Source organism: Phyllostomus discolor, chromosome 12, assembly GCF_004126475.2.
Source record: "Phyllostomus discolor isolate MPI-MPIP mPhyDis1 chromosome 12, mPhyDis1.pri.v3, whole genome shotgun sequence".
NCBI lineage: Eukaryota > Metazoa > Chordata > Mammalia > Chiroptera > Phyllostomidae > Phyllostomus > Phyllostomus discolor.
The window spans coordinates 44,648,253-44,663,920 of record NC_040914.2 but is presented as its reverse complement, the minus strand read 5'-3'; the positions used below and the strand labels follow the sequence as shown (position 1 = coordinate 44,663,920).

Below are 15,668 nucleotides of genomic sequence, written 5' to 3'. Positions count from 1 at the left end.
GGAAGCCGCCCACCAAGGACTGCTCTCTCCCACCCAGCGTCAGCACTGGGGCTGGCCACCCGGGTCATCCCTGGGAGGACAGGGCCCAGGATCCCGTGCTGTGGGCCCAGCAGCGGGTCTGTGCTAAATTTTTTTTTTTTTTACGTGCAAATCTCAGCTCCAAACTCAATATCCTCTTTGGAATATAAAAGAGCCCGAGGCTGTTTCAAGGTTGAGTGGAATTCCTGAGCCTGTTAGCTGGTCACAGTCTGCTAACCCTCGTAATTAGCGGGAGCCCGCCGTATTGGGCATTCGCCTCGGTGTTCGGCTCCATCTCAGACTCAAGCAAGAGTAGGGCGCTCATCCATTCTCCATGTGTCTGGGCCCTCACCTGCATAGCACCGACAGACAAGAAAGAAAGCGACTGCCCAGATCACCCCCGCTCCATCCCTTCGCACCCCCACCCCGACTCTGGCTGCGGACTCCCAGCATTGTGGGCGCCCCAGTTGGAAGCCTTGCGTAGCTCCTGAGCTGCGTGACCTTGGGAAGGGCACCTCTCTGCCCTGAGCCTCTGTCCCCTTATCTGCAAACTCTTGAGGGCTGAACTGGGCGAGGCCAAAGGTCCTCTGCCCCTCTGAGGGGCAGTCCCCGGGGGAGACGTTGAAACGTCACCTTCTCTGTTAAAATTCCGACTTACTGACCGCTCCCTGAAAACCACAGCCCGCCGGACTCCAGGGGGGACATCAGAGATACATTTGGAGACGACACCCAAACGGTCTGCTCCTGGCGTTGGGGCTGTAAACGCCAAGGGGGGGAACTTGCCTCTCTCAGACAGGCGTGCGGAGGTGGAGAAAGGACAGGTCTGCGAGGGAGGAGGGGCCGGGGTGCCGGGGCTGCTGGGGACAGAACAGGCAGCCCTGGGGGCGCAGCGGGGCCGAGAGGGAGCCGATCCCAGGGAGCCACGTTCCCTCAGGTGGGTGTCTGCCTTGTCTGACTGCAGTGAGCTGCGCCGTCTCCTGCAGCGGCCGTCAGAAATCCTCAGTCGTGCCTGTTGCGAGTTAAGTGTCCGTGGGCATTTGAGCGTGTTGCCCTTTGGGGCCTGGGGGGAGAGAGGGGATGACTTGCCTTTTGGCTCGATGTCGGGACACCAGGGCCCGGCTACCCAACCCAAAGATGGGGCTCCCGAGCGGACGTCCGGAGTGATCAGCCTCCCTCTCACCTCCCTGGGCCCGGCCCGGCCCGGCCCGCCGCTGGAGGCGCACGCGCTTGTCTTCACTTCAGTGTCTCTCTCCACGTCCCCACGTCCTGCTCATTGCTTCCAAGCCTCGTTTCCACTTTCCCTGGTCACGCCAACCCTCTGCCCTCACTCCCTCAGGGGCGAGCACGGCGCCCCCAGGCAGCCGTGTGCTTCCTGAGTGCAAGCACCGCCGCTGGCTCCTCCCCCCGCCCCGCCCCCGACTCGAAGCCCACAGAGGACCAGGCTGCAGCTTTGGCCCCAGGTCTCCCAAAACCTCGCTTCGCACGAGGCAACAGTCTGTGGAATCGATAAACAAAGGAATATCTGTGAGCGCCTATTAGTCAGATCAGTAATGACAAATGCTGCCCGAAGACCATGCTTTTTTGAAAATACATCCCAAGCTTTGTGCCTCGACGCCTCAAAACGCTTCCTGTTTAAGGACGTAGGACAGCCTGGTGTTTCGGCGAGCGTGTCTGCATTAGGGGCTGCTTCTGGGTCCCCACCGGGGGTGCACCCCTTCTTCCGGGTCACCTTCATGGGGCGCCCGCCGTGGTGGCGGTTCCGGCTCAAGAGCCATGGTTTCTCACAGGGACCCCCGGGGTCTTGCATTAAAACGCCCGCCCCGAGCTCTCTGCGGCCGGACTCCAGCAGGTTCTGCAGATAAAACCATTTTACATATTTTTTAAAATTCTCAGTTTCCTTGGGTCACTAAGGCAGTTGCGACCAATAGCCTCGGACAGTCCCCAAGGCGAGGAGAGAGCGGAGCTGAGCCCCCGGCCGCTGCCTGTACCGCATGGTCCTCAGCGCTCGGGTCTCAGGAATCCCACCCGGAGGCGCAGAGGATGCGTCCTCGCCGGAGGCAGCCGGCGCTGGGCGCGGGCGGGGCCGGGCACTCGCGCACCTCCGCCGGGACCCGGGGCGTGGGGCGGGCTGAGCAGCGCCTGCGCGAGGGGGCGCCGTGGTCCCGCGCGCAGCACCTGCGCCTCCCCGCAGCCCTGCCCCCAGCTTGGGGGGCCCACCGCCCGCGGATCCAAGTCTCGCGGTGCTACGGCGGGACCCGCGCCCCCCGGCGCGCGACAAAGGCGGGACCCGGAGAGGCGGCGGCGCGAGGCCGCGGAGCTGCCGGCCTTTGTGTGGTGCGCGGGCCGCGCTCGCCCGGGCTCCGCGCGCAGGGCCTCCTCGTCCTCCTGCGACATGGCCACCCCGGCGGCCGTCAACCCTCCGGGTGAGTAGCGGGCCGGGAGCGCGCAAATGGGGGGCCGGGCGGCTGTCAGCACGCGCCGCCTGGGCTCCGGCATCGCGGCTGTATCCCCAACGCGGCCGGGCCTCGCGTACCTGGACCCCGCAGGGCCAAAGGACCCCCTCAAGCTCCGAGAATGCCACTATTCTCCCTGCCCGGGCTCTCGGCCTCTGTCGTCGCGCGCGGGGACCCGGGGGAGGGAAAGTTTGGAGCTGGGACCCAGCAGGGCAGACCGTTCTCCCCACCCACCTGGTCCTTGGCGCCCTCACCACCGGCCCCTGTGTGTCCCCGTGTTCCATGCGTGTTACAAGCGCACAGACCCAACGTCCCGGCCTCCTGTCCTCGGATCCACAGGTCTGTGACCACAGCTCGTTCCCCTGGAGTTGGGGGAATGGAAAGAGCTCACGGACAGGTGGGAATAGTCACCTGTTATGCAACTGTAGCCAGGACATCCTGTTTCAGTGGGGAAATGCCCTGTCTGTGCGGAGGACCGCCTGAGGGCCCGAGAGCGGGAGGTGCGACTGCTCCGAAGTCTGTGCGGTTCAGCGGTGACCGCTCTGGGCAGGCTGGCGCCGGGTCCCCGGGAGTTCGCAGGGGCACTCAGAGGCCCGCCCGCAGGGTGGGGTGGGGTGAACCCTGTGGTGGGAGGGTTAGGAGTGAAGGGTCCCGTCCGCCTAAAGGGCGGCTGTGGGAGACGTCCTCTGTCAGAACCGGACTTTGAAAAACGTGATAGTGTGAATGCGCGAAGCCAGGGGCTGAGGGGGCTTGCAGGGGTCGGGGCAGGTAGTGCAGACCGACCTGCTCTGAGCGCGGATGCCGTTTCCGCGCTGGGGCGCTGGGGGTGGAAGGGGGAGCAGCTGGGTTTCTCAGACCTGAGTGGCTGCGGCCAGGCCTCGGAGGGCTTGGGAGGACCGGCTCCCTCCACGGCAAGGGCCCGCCTCACAGGCGTTGGGCTGGAAGGCACGTGACCACGATTCTGGAAGGTGTAACTGGTCGGCCACGTTTGTGTCAGGAACACGGGAGGCAGGTGCCGGGCTGGGACCAGCGGCCCCGCTTGGAACCGAGAAGAAGGGGCCGTGGAGGAGCCCGGACCCGGTGCTGCCGAGATTTGGGGTAAGGGTCTCGGGGCAGGCATGAGGGTGGGGCACAGAGGTGAGGAACCTGAGTGGCTCCAAGGAGGAAGCTTCCGGGACAGTCATAATGAGTCTTGCAAAGACAGGTTCCGGCTTCTCCGTCCGGGGCACCGAGTGGGCGCGTGGCGGCGGGTTGGAGACACAGACGCCCGGGCCCCTCTGCCCGAGGCGGTGACCTGCAACTCCGGCCTGATCCTCGGCTTAAACGTCAGTAATGGACGGAGAGATTTCAGGGTTAGGACATGAGGAAAAAAGTAAAGCAAGTCGCATGAAGAGATTTCAGTCCGACAGAGGTTTACCGTGGAAATAGGAATAAAGTCCGAGAAACATAGACACATGTGGACACCATCCCATCTGCTCAGCGCTGCTCTGTCCACTGTGTCCTGGGAGCTGCGGGGTGAACGTGGGGCGGCTGCCGGGCTGGTTTCGGTCTCGGCCAGCCCCTGGCCCCATGGCCGGACGGTGACGCTCAGGCCTCGCCTCCGCTGGCACAGGTACCAGAGATCTTGACCTTGGCGGCAGCTTCTCCAGTGACATTCTGTGAAGGCTCCCCTTTCTCTTGTCGGCCACCTTCTCTCTGACCAGCCGGCCCCCTGCGGCAACGCCGAGGTCTGTGGGGCGCTCTGTCCTTGCCCCGGGGTGAACCCCTAACTTCTTCTGTGGGAGAGAAGCTGGAGTCTCTCTGGAGGGATACGGCTCTGGGGTTGGGGCCGAGCGGGATTTCAGACTCACCCGCAGTCAGGACACCCCGGCGTGTGGCCGGAACGCCTCCTGCTCCCCCAGTCTCGCCCCGCTGCCCAGAGGTCGTTTCCTCACAAAGAGTAAGAGCTCAGTCAACACAGGCAAATGGGCTGGGAGGCACTGGCGTTGATTTCTGTGGCTCTTCTGCGCCCGGGGTACGAAGGTCAGAGCCTGTCCCCTCTGCTCCCCGACCTGCTGGGGTCGCTCGCGCTGCCAGCCCACCCTGCCCACCAGCAGGCTCCTGTCACTCCGGGTCCGGTCGGCGGTGCAGGAGGCAGGAGATGACACACTTTAGTGTCATTCAGGTGACATGAGCCAGGTGTGCACTTCCGGCCTGCCTCTCCTAGGTCCCCTGGGTGTGTTGCAGGTTAGGATCCCAGCAGTTACTCTGGGGGAGGGGAGGGGAGGGTCTCTGAGGGAAAATAAAGGGTTTTGCTCCCAGATGTTTTCCTCTTGGTGTTTGGGGGGCCCTGGCCCCCTCACCGGTGGCCTCTGGCCCCTCCCTCTTTCCAGGCACGTTCCTTGGTCACTGCTGCTGTCGTGCTGGCCGATTTTCTCGACTCTCTCTGGACAGGGACCCCTGTGTCCTCTAGACTGGACAGCAGAGATCCCTGGCGTCTCTGCTCCGTGTCTCAGGGTCACTTGCTCTGTCTGCTCTCTGGGTTAATGTCAGCAGCTCCGAGATGGGAAACACTGGGGGTTTGGATTGGTTGGAGGTGCGTCGGGCGTCTGCAGGTGGACTGACACAGTGCAGGCCGGGGGTGGGGGGGGGCTGCGCGTCCGGGACCAGGGCCACCCCGGTCTTTCGTGACTGGAGCACGAGGGGTCGGTGCCAGTTCAGACCCAGGACCACGAGGAATTGTGCGTGACCCGGGCATGTTCTGTGGTCCCTCCTCCACGTGGCCTCCCCAACCCCAGGGGCCACTGACTGTCCCAGACCCCTGATGTCACTGGCTGCGGTCCGCACGACCTCCTTGGGCCGAGGGCAGATTTGCAGGCAGACACCTGGCTGGCCAGTCCCCAGGGCTCAGCGAGTGACAGTCGTCCTTTGCACCTGCCTTTCGTGGCCGTAGACGGGTCCCAGCGGTCGCTCCTGCTCCAGGTGCAAAGCCCGGATGCTTCACGGACAGGGTGGGTGTCTTTGCATGGGTCTGGGGGTCCCAGCTTCCCTCCCACGGGTGGGGAAGGAAAGGCCCTGGTGCAGAGCAGGCTGGGAGGGTTCGGGTGCTCAGGTCAGGGGTGGAGTCTAGGGCAGTCAGCGGGGCCTGAACCCGAGCTCAGTGGGTGGCCCCAGGGCCTCCCAGAGCCAGTCTGTGGCGGGCCTGCTGGGGTCTGGGTGGGGCCCCAGGAGAGGAGGGACCTGTTCTGCGGCGAGGCGCTCCTCGGGACCCTGCGGTGACCCCGTGCGGCCCCGGAAGCTCTCTCTCTGCCTGTGTGTGTGTGTGTGTGTGTGTGTGTGAGTGGGGCCACTTCCTGCCTGGCCGGCCACACTGCCTGCACAGCAGTTCAGGAGAACGCCCCTGAAGCCCACGCGTGAGCGAAGGGAGGGCAGGCCGTGGCCCCGGCACCTGGTGCAGACGTGGGCCTGAGGGCCGAGTCCTGACGCGGAGGCAGCGGGAAACGGGAGGTTCGGTCCTGTCCCACAGGTTTACGCACCGCCGTTCCCGGGGGCATTTTCTTCCTCACCCCGGTCGGACTGCTGCCTGAGCCGGTGGCCGGGCCTCTGAGAACCTGGCGCAGGTGGGTGGGGTGGCATCTCGGAGGCTGAGGCAGGGGCCCTGCTAAACACCTCAGGGTGCTCACAGCTGCGCCCACCATGCAGAGCCGTCCACCCCCGATGCCGCGGGGCCCTGGTCCCCGGGCCTCTGGGCAGTGGCAGTGGGCCGGCCCGGAGCGCTGGGCGGGGGGTGGGGGGTGGGGGCGGAGCCTGAAGGGGTGACTGTCCCCCCCCCACCGGTCCAGTGTAAGAAAAACCGCGCGGTGGCTTCAGAAACAGGATGAGACTTTTCTGATGATTACAATTTCCGTGGCGGAAGTTCATTTAAATGTGAACTAACAGAACAGCAAGATTTTAAAAAAGAAATTATTTTTAGAGCAGCGTCGATGCTCCCATCAGATCAGCAGTTGGGAACGAGGCCGAGCCCGGAATCTTCTGGCATCATCCGATGGGCCCGGTGGGTCCCGAGTTCCCCAGAGGACGGGACGCACGGGTGTGATCAAGGGTCACAGCTGTGCCCCCTCTGTCCCGGGAGTGCGATGCCCCAGAGGGCCTGGGTCGCGTGGGGCCGGCCTTCCCGAGCACCCCCTGCCTGCGCCTCCTCCCCCCACCCCGGCAAAGGGTGCCGGGCCCAGCGCTGCGTCCCGGACGTCCGCCACGAGCGCGTTCCGCCCGACTCCAGCGCGGGCCGCGTGGGGACCACTGTATGCGGGTGACCACGGAGAGAGACCGTGCCGACTCCTCCAGTCGGGGCCGACTGGCAGAGCAAGGGGGCGGCAGCCGCAGCACAGGTTGGCCTCCCAGGCCTCAGGCCTCAGTGTCCAGCGGCCTGCCTGGCGCCCGCACCCTCCTGCCCCGCACCCCTGCAGATTCCGCGAAGCCACACCCCCTGCCCGTCCTCCCCGCCCCTGGCCCTGTGCAGCGGTGAATGGCACCACTCTCCATTCACTGGCCCAAGCCAGACGTTAATTATTCTAATTGCTTATCCACCTAATTAAACAAATATCAATTGAGTGCCAGCTGTGTGGGTGCCGCGGTGTGCAAAGCCAGGGGCGGGGTTCCTGCTTTCAGGGCGCTCACTGTGCGGCTGGGGCGTCCGCCATGTACCAGACGGTCACGGGCGTGAGGGTGTCCCTTCAAGCAAGTGTTACAGGGGGAAAAAGGGGTCTTTGTTTCCAGATGCAACAGGGCGCTGCCGAAGTGAGGCGAGGGACGGGGGTGTGACGTGATGGGAGGCGGGTTTGGGGAAGATCTCTGGCTGCTGAGTGAGGCTGGCCGGGCAGGGCCCGTGGCTGTGGAGAGAGACACACAGGCCCCCTGAGCTGTTTAGGAGGGAATTCGGATACCGCCCACTGGTCGGCGGCACCCGGCAGGTGACAGGTGGGGTGGCAGGGCCCCCCCATTCATCACTGGGGGGCTAGGATGCTGTGCCAGAGACTGCCGAGGAGGTCCAGGTTCTGGGGGGATTTCGGGGGATGTCGTGGGGGGAGGTCATGCCGTGTTCGGTCTCGGGCACGGCGAGTTTCGGGAATCTGGAGGTGCAGACGCCCCCAGGGGAGGCGGGCTCTGCCCGAAGCCTCCGGGCCACTTCCTTTCTCCCGGCTCCGGGATGTTCCCCTGTCACCGCGGCATCCCCAGCACCGTGGACGAGGCCGGGCTCCTCCTCCCCGACGGATCGGCACCCACTGGAGGGGGAGTGGACTGGACTCCCAGTTCCCACGCACAGGCCAGCGAGAAGAGGCCCGTCCACCCCGAGGTGGCTCTTTTGTCTTCGTAACCTTGGACGCCGAAGTCGTTTCAGGCTGAGAGGAAAGTGGCGGGAATGTACAAGGTCTCCTGCGAACCCGTTACCCGGGTCTCCGGCGTCCACACCTCTGCCTTACCGGTGCTCCAGCGTTCCCCTGAGCAGTTTGGGGATGTGTGTGTGAGACAGGGCCCCCCTTTCAGCTCCAGACATCTGGGGGGGTGTTTCCCGAGGAGAAGCATACCCCCCCATGACTGCAATTCGGGCCCGAGGCCAGGAGGTCGACACTGATGATGCAGCATCACCCAACCCACCGGCCGAATTCCTGTTTCAACAGTGGGTCTTCATGGCCCAGACCACATTCATTTATTTATTTTTTTCTGGCCCTGGGTTCAGTCCAGGATTATGAATTGCACTTCATTTGATGCTTCTTTAATCTCCTGGAATTCTGGAATAATTGCTCAGTCTTCCTCCCCGCCCCCTTACCTTTTATGGCCGTACCATTTTTGCTGAGTATAGCCCAGGCCTTCTGTAAAACATCCCTGCGTTTGGTTTAGAAATTTTTTTTTTTTCCTGAAGTATAGTCGATGTACACAGTACATTAGTTTCGGGTGTGCACCGCAGCGATTCCACATTCCCACGCCCTGCAGTGGGGTCACCGGGTGAGTCCCACACCCACTTGCAGCCGCTGCACCCGGTGACTGCGAGGCCGTTGGCTGTCTCCCGCACTCCGTACTCCACGTCCCCGTGACGACGGTGTTTGCGCCGTGAAATCCCCTTCATCTCTCTCCGTTTGCTTCCTTTTCTTTCTTTCTTTCTTTCTTTTTTTTTTTTGGTGCGGCCTCACAATTACATTGAGGTGGTGCCGTGTAAATTTTCCATCACAGGCACTGCAGACGGGATGTTGGAGCCGGAGACTGGTCCAGCAGTGACAAGTTCAGAGCCAGCGTCTCAGTCGATGATGAAGTCACGGTCCTGGGCTGACCGGGCTGTGAAAAGCTGGTCGGTGACTTCGGGGCCTACCCCCAAATGCTGGGAACCTCTCCTTCATCCACCGCATCACCTGCAGGCAGCTTCGGGCGCTGCTTATAGCCAGTGCGGGTCCCAGGGGGTTAAAAAAAAAACAAACAGTGCACTTCTGTAAACTAAACATCAGCCTCATGTGATGGATAATTGTAGTCCAACTACAGAACGGTGATCCTGTCTCCGGTACAGGCAATGGGGGCCTAATGCCCAGCTCGTCCGACGTGCAGGTGGAAACACCTTCAGGCCGCCCGCCCGCGTGGAGTGCCCGGACCCTGGCCGCAGGGCCCAGCTGCCTCCTTGGCCGGGCGGCTCAGCCTGAAGCCTGCCCTGTCCCTGGGTGTGGGGCGGGTCCAGGCCGAGCTGTGTGCGTGTGAACATTCATTTTGGGGAGTGGATTCGCCACCTCCTCTACGTCCCACTCAAAATCAAGTTTTCATGTTCCCAAGATTTCGTAAAGAAGGACCTCGTGACTTGAAAAACAGATTTTGGTTTTTTAGTTTTTTATTTTTCGCATAATTTGCCTGTGGAAACTCCATGAGTTTTCCAAAGTCAGAGAATCCCCCATCCCACCTCTCCCTCGCTCTCCCCCTCCCCCCACTTCCTCCTCCTTCTCCCATCCATCTTCTCGCCCCTCTTCCTCTCCTCTGTCATCAGAGACCCAAAGGACCACACGGGGAAATGTCCCATCTGCCCAGGTCACTCCTTTGTCCTTCCCCTCTGAGTGGGGCTGAGGTGAACGTCACCTGCTAGGAGACAGCGCAGGTGAGGCCTCTGTGTGTTCCGGGCCGTCCCGTGCGCTCAGGGGTCAGAGGCCAGCGGCACTGCCCCCGCGCTGAGTCCTGCGTGTGGACCCATCAACCTGGCTCGAGGGCCAGGGCGCCCCTCCCATCGCCGCCGCTGCCTGACGCACGGGTCAGAGGGCTCCGCGTTGGCTCCGTCGTCGTGGCGAGGGCTGGCGTTGTACTACTTCCCAGCGCGGCGGTGCCCGGCGCCTTTCCTCCCCGGAGCTGCTTTCCTCGGCGGGCGTGTCACGGGGGTGAGGACCCAGCCTCGGGGTTCCCAAGGGCAGGACGGCTTTCCAGCTCCTGGGGGACCACTTAGGGGGCAGGTGAGCAGATGCACTTGAGGAGGGGGAGGAGGAGGAGGAAGAGGAGGAGGGGGTCTGGTGAAGCGGGAAGCCCCCTCTTCCCCCTGCACTGGGGCGGGGGGGGGGGGGGGGTCCTGCTCTCCTGCGGCCAGAGACGCTAAGCTGCGGCCCATCCCAGGTTCCACCTCCAGTCTCACAGCTGGGAGACGCCGGGCACGGCCTCTGCCGCCGCCGCCCCTCACAGCCCCCTGAGGCCCCGCCCCCATCCTGCTGGACCCCGGCTGCCTCCTCCCGCCCTGTAGTGACCGTCCCCACCCCAGTGCCCATTTGCTCTCTGCTCCGGTCCTGCCCCGAGTGCAGGCGGGGGTGCTCTGTCACTTCTCCCTTCTCTGTCCCCGCCCTCCCCGGCAGAGAGGAGGGGAAGGGCCCCCTCGCCCAAGGGTGATTCCCCCCCCCCCCCCCCGGGTGCTCCCGTCCTCTGGTCGGTGGCCTAGGTCCGTGTCCGTGTTGAGTGAGGGGCAGGCAGGCAGTCCTTCTCTCGGAGGCCCAGGCTGGGAGCAGAGGAAAGGTCTGTTAGGCCTGTCACCACCAGGTGGCGCCCTCACACAGGTATTTCAGCCCCTCAACCCTCACCCGCGTCAGAATCACCACCAGGAGGGTGGATCCGTCCCAAGGTCTCTTTTCAGGACGTGGGTTGAGAGGGGTGAGACCTGCATTTCTGACAAGTCCCCCGGTGACGCTGATGCTGCCGGTCCCAGGACAACCCTTCTGGGCCACCGAGGCAGCGAAGCCAGCCCTGTGCCCACTGCCAGCACACTCACCTGGTTTGGGGCTCCAGGGCCCACAAACTCGCTGAAGCTTCCCCACAGTTGGGTGCAGCAGCAGCCCATTTCACAGATGAGCAAGTGGAGGCCCAGCTGACTGGTGTGGGGTGAGCGGTAGAGCCCGGACCACTGCTCATCCTCAACCTGAGTGTGTTCTCTTTCCACTGTCCCGGGGGCGGGGTGGGGTGCGGGGAGAACTAGGTGTTAACGAGGCATCCCTGTTTCTGCAAGGAGGGCTCCCCAATGCCCGTTTTTTACCTCGAAACACGAATGGGTATGCTTCTTTTCCACCGTCCTCCATGGAAGTTGCCATTTTGGTAGCATCTCTGCAGATGATCGGAGGAGGGCCCCGTTCTGTATTTGGGGTCCTGGATCTGTCCACCCGGCTCGCCTGAATGAAGTACTTTTTGGAACTGGGGGTTTTAAAAAAGACAGGGATACCCTGTATGGGACGCTTGGGTGACAGAGAAAAGACACAAACGTGATTCGTGGCCTGGCTCCTTCTGTGGCTGGTGTAGAGGATTCTTGTGATCTTTGCTGCTTCTCAGGATAAGTGTGGGTTATTGCTAGCGCCTCATAAAGTGGAATAAGAGATGGAGAAGGTGAGATTCCAGCAAGGAACACCCAGAAAATGAGTTTATTCCAGGTGGGGGGACCATGCCGCCAGCTTAGAGGTGGGGGCAAAGGACGACGGTAGCCAGAAGAGCAGGCGTGCACCTCCTGGGAGTGACCCTGTGCCTGCCTCCCCGCCTCACGACTCCTCGGTGCCAGCGGACGGTGGGGACGGAGCCTCATTTCTCTCCAGACAGGGCACCAGTTCTCCCACCCGGGACCATGCAGAAACCCAGCCTGGCTCGGAACTCCTCTTGCCTTCTGCTCCCTTCACGCTTCCACATTTTTTCCAGGTTCTGGGCACAGGGCCGGGCTGGCGGAAGTCAGGGAAGAAGGGCCAGCATCATCCTGGCGGTGATTAACTCGGGCATGCAGGTTCCCGCCTGTGTGTTTTTGGGGAAGCGGGGTCAGACGAGTTGATTAGTAATTCATCCTTGGAAACATATGGAAACTTATTAGTAAGACTTTCTCTGGAAAGATGCATACCCCCAGCAAGATTATTTTTTTAATTAAAATAAACCCCAGGGGGTTGTTGTGACAAAGGCTGGCACCACAGACGATTCCAGCAGGATGCTAATGGCAGCTGCTCTGAGTTATTCTGCTCCGTGTTGTTGTCTGTGGTTCTGCGCACGTCTGGGTTCCAGAAGGCTGTCGCGGTCTTCCCAAAGACACACGCTGCTGCACTCTCTCCACATGCGCAGGGTTGCCCCGTTTCCTTTTACATTTAGGTGTTTGAAGCTTCTTCTTTTTAAGATTATTTTATTGTTGTTCAGTTACAGTTGCCTGCATTTCCCCCACCACTCCCCGCCCCTGACCCCAGCCAAACCCACCTCCTCCCTTGCTTCCACCCTCCCCCTTGGTTTTGTCCGTGTGTCCTTTACAGTAGTTCCTGAAAACCCTTCTCCCCACTGTCCCCTGTCCCCTCCCCCTCTGGCTGTTGTTAGATTGTTCTTCATTTCAGTGTCTCTGGTTATATTTTGTTTGCTTTTTTCTTTTGTTGATTGTATTCCTGTTAAAGGTGAGATCTTAGGGTATTTGTTCCTCACTGCCTGGCTTATTTCACTTAACACAATGCTCTCCAGCTCCATCCAAGCTGTTGCAAAGGGCAGGAGCTCCTTCCTTCTCGCTCTCTGCTGCATAGTATTCCATCGTGTAAATGTACCACAGATTTTTGATCCACTCGTTTGCTGATGGGCAGTTATGTTGCTTCCAGCACTTGGTTATTGTAAATTGTAAATTGTGCTGCTGTGAACATTGGGGTGTTGAAGCTTCTTAACAATTGGCTTTGTGCGTATGGTTAACAGCTTTTGCTGCATGCCCGTGGATTATTACACATGATGCTTCTGCAATAATGTGTTTGTACTTGGGGACCACTGACTGGGAGGACCGAGATATCTCAGGTGCACAAGGGGGTTTCCCATCACAGTTCATCTGGAAGGCGAGTTTACACTGGACAGTGCGTGCTCAGCCCCAAGTGCTGTGACTGCGTGTCACGCCCTGTTTGTGGAGTCGACCTTGACCTACTGTACAGTGTGGGCACGGCGGTGGCCAGTGTGAGCCTACGGCCACCCCTCAGCACAGGCTCAGGGAGGCCAGAAATGGTATTTTGTTTTGTGTTTTTAAGAATGTTATTTATTTATTTTTACTCCTTACCCGAGGATATGTTTATTAATTCTAGAGAGAGAGAGGAGGTTGGGGGTGGGGGAGAGAGAGAAACATTGACCGGTTGCCTCCCATCCGAGCCCCCAGCCAGGGATCAAACCTGCAACCTTCTGGTGCATGAGACGACCCTCCAACTAACTCAGCCATCTGGCCGAGGCTTTTCTTTTTTTTTTCTTTCAGTTTTTAAATCAACCCTATGAGGTGTCATTTGCACACAGTAGAAGACCAGCCGACACGACCTTGAAGTAGGCACCCACAGCCGGTCCCTCCGACGGGGCCGCACGGGGTCGGTCGACTGAAGCCGAACTCTGTCGGCTGAGAAGTGTCTGCACGAGGGCGTCTGTACCCCACGCTGCTCGTACGCCCTCAGCGTTTCCCCGCGACACCCTTCTCCGAGGTCGTGTTGTTTCACGGCCGAGTGGTTTTTATTGCTGTGGGTTTTCCATAACATATGAGCTTCTCTCTTCACGTCAGACGTTTTCGCTTATTTGGTTCCCGAGAAGCTTCAAGCTGTATTTAGACGGCCGGCACACCTTGGAGTCATTTATTTTTCTCCTGGCTCTTCTTCACTCCTTGTCCGCCAGCCCCCGAGGAGCCAGGCGCCGGCCCCTGTCCTGGCCGGGGAAGGGCGTGCACAGGTGTGAAGAAGAGCTTCGTCCCTCCTCCTGCCTCAGGGACTCTTTCAGGGGGATGCATCTTGTCTCAGCGGCGGGTTCTCCTCAGTGTAGCATCGGGCCCTGCGCCTCCGAGACCCTCGCTGGCTGACCCGCCAGCAGACCACACCCGGCACTTTCTCCCGGGAGGTCCGTCCTGCTGCAGCGGGACTTCTGGTCCTGCAGATTCAGGCTGGTGGGCCACAGCCTGGGGGCCTCCTGGCCATGCACAGGCCCAGGGCCTCGCATCCCAGGGGGCCAGGCCTGTCGTCTGTGTGGTTGACCAGACGCACGACACTCTGATGGCCTCTGGCTGGTGGATTTGACTCAAGCAGGAGACAGGTTGTGAGGGGTGTCCCATCGTGTGGTTCGACATTTGTCATTTCTCCCAGGGGGGCCAGCTTGAGTGTGGAGGTCACTATTGTCGTCTTGCTCAGCATCTGTCACCTCAACAGTAGCCTCCTCCCTTCCTCTGCTGGAACTGCTGGTTGCCCGTCGTCCTGCTGGCTGGGTACTTTTTACTCTTTTTATAAAGTTCAGTGCAGGGATGCTGGGACTTGAGCCAGCAGGGTGGGCTTGGATGTCGGTGGGAATTTGGCACTAACACTCTAGTGGGCCCTGGTGTGGTGTCCATGTTGCAGAGGGCACACGCAACCCATACCCACTGGGGCCCGAAACCCAGAGATCTGCCTAAGCCAGCGTTGTTAGTGAAGGTGGTTCCAGGTCCCTAAAGCCAGGCCTGCTGGGAGTAGGTCAGATCTTCTGGGAGTAGCTCAGGCCTGCTGGGAGTAGCTCAGGCCTGCTGGGAGTAGCTCAGGCCTGCTGGGTGTAGCTCAGGTCTGCTGGGAGCAGCTCAGGTCTGCTGGGAGTAGCTCAGATCTGCTGGGAGCAGCTCAGGCCTGCTGGGAGTAGCTCAGATCTGCTGGGAGCAGCTCAGGCCTGCTGGGAGTAGCTCAGATCTGCTGGGAGCAGCTCAGGCCTGCAGCCAGGGCTGTGTCCAGGCTGGAGGCACTGGCTGGTGGAGGCAGGACTTGGCTCCTTCCTCCTCTCCTGGGCCTGTTGGCCACCTCTCCCTGTGTCTGTGACCTCCTGTCCACCCCCACCCCCACCCCCATGCTGATGACGGCAGCCTTACAGAGGATACACAGCTGGTTAAAGCCCCACAAGGACCTGGAGTTAGAGTCCCTGGCTCTCCGCCAAACGGTTTTTCTGCTCACAGTGCTACAAAAATCCCACCCCCGCAGGGAGCCTTGGGGACCAGACCGCCTCCTGTGCGCACCAGAAGGGATTCCGCCCTCCTGATCTGCCGGAGGGGTTTTGACAATCTAGGTGTTTGAGATGTATCTTGTGCTTGCGCCAGAAACCTGTCACCGATTCTTCAGAGCCTAAGCGGTTAACGTTACAAATTGTGCTGCAAATACATTGATCAGTATGCGAGACAGTTGTCGCGGCTGAATCCTGGTCCACAGTCAAGGTAAACAGATCTGGGACGGCGCGTTCTGAGCAGAATACAAATGGAGCGCGTTTCCGCCCAGAGGCTCCTGGCATTCCTGCCGCACGGGCCGCAGACCCTGCCGGGAGGTGCCGGTCGCAGGGAGGGAAGGTCCCTGTGAAACCTCCGGGACAAGGTAGGGCTGTGAGGCTGGGTGTGCTGTCTGCGGGGGGACGATCCAGGGGAGAGGGCCGGGGAGGGAGGGGCGTGTTCTTGGGTTCGCTGCCTCCCCCGCCTCCATTCCCTCCCCCAGAGAGAACCTCCCTGGTTTTCCTGAACGTTGGAACAGTCATTAGGATACTCTGTGTTGTTGCACTGTGCACATTTGCGTGTCATTAATTGTTTTTCTGATGAGAAGATGAAGGGGCGTCTAAATGATCCCCGAGAAAGCGTGGAGGGGGGGGCAGAGTGCGTTCTCATTTCCTTGTGCTCCGTGCGTACGTAATCCTCTCAAGTGTCTGGGCGGCCTGTGGTGGGTCCTGGGAATTCTGTGCAGCAGGTCTGCACGGCCCGTGAGGCAG

At 61.0% G+C, this 15,668-nt stretch overlaps 1 protein-coding gene across 1 annotated transcript in view; it reads left to right on the top strand.

Annotated features, from left to right (window-relative positions):
• The first annotated feature begins 2,089 nt into the window (after nt 1–2,089).
• Nucleotides 2,090–15,668, top strand: part of ARNT2 (aryl hydrocarbon receptor nuclear translocator 2) — a 65,804-nt gene continuing 52,225 nt past the window's right edge. The window contains exon 1 of the mRNA XM_036013557.1: nt 2,090–2,441. Within this exon, the coding sequence (XP_035869450.1) occupies nt 2,411–2,441 (31 nt within the window). The 5' untranslated portion in view covers nt 2,090–2,410. The remainder of the gene's footprint in view (nt 2,442–15,668) is intronic.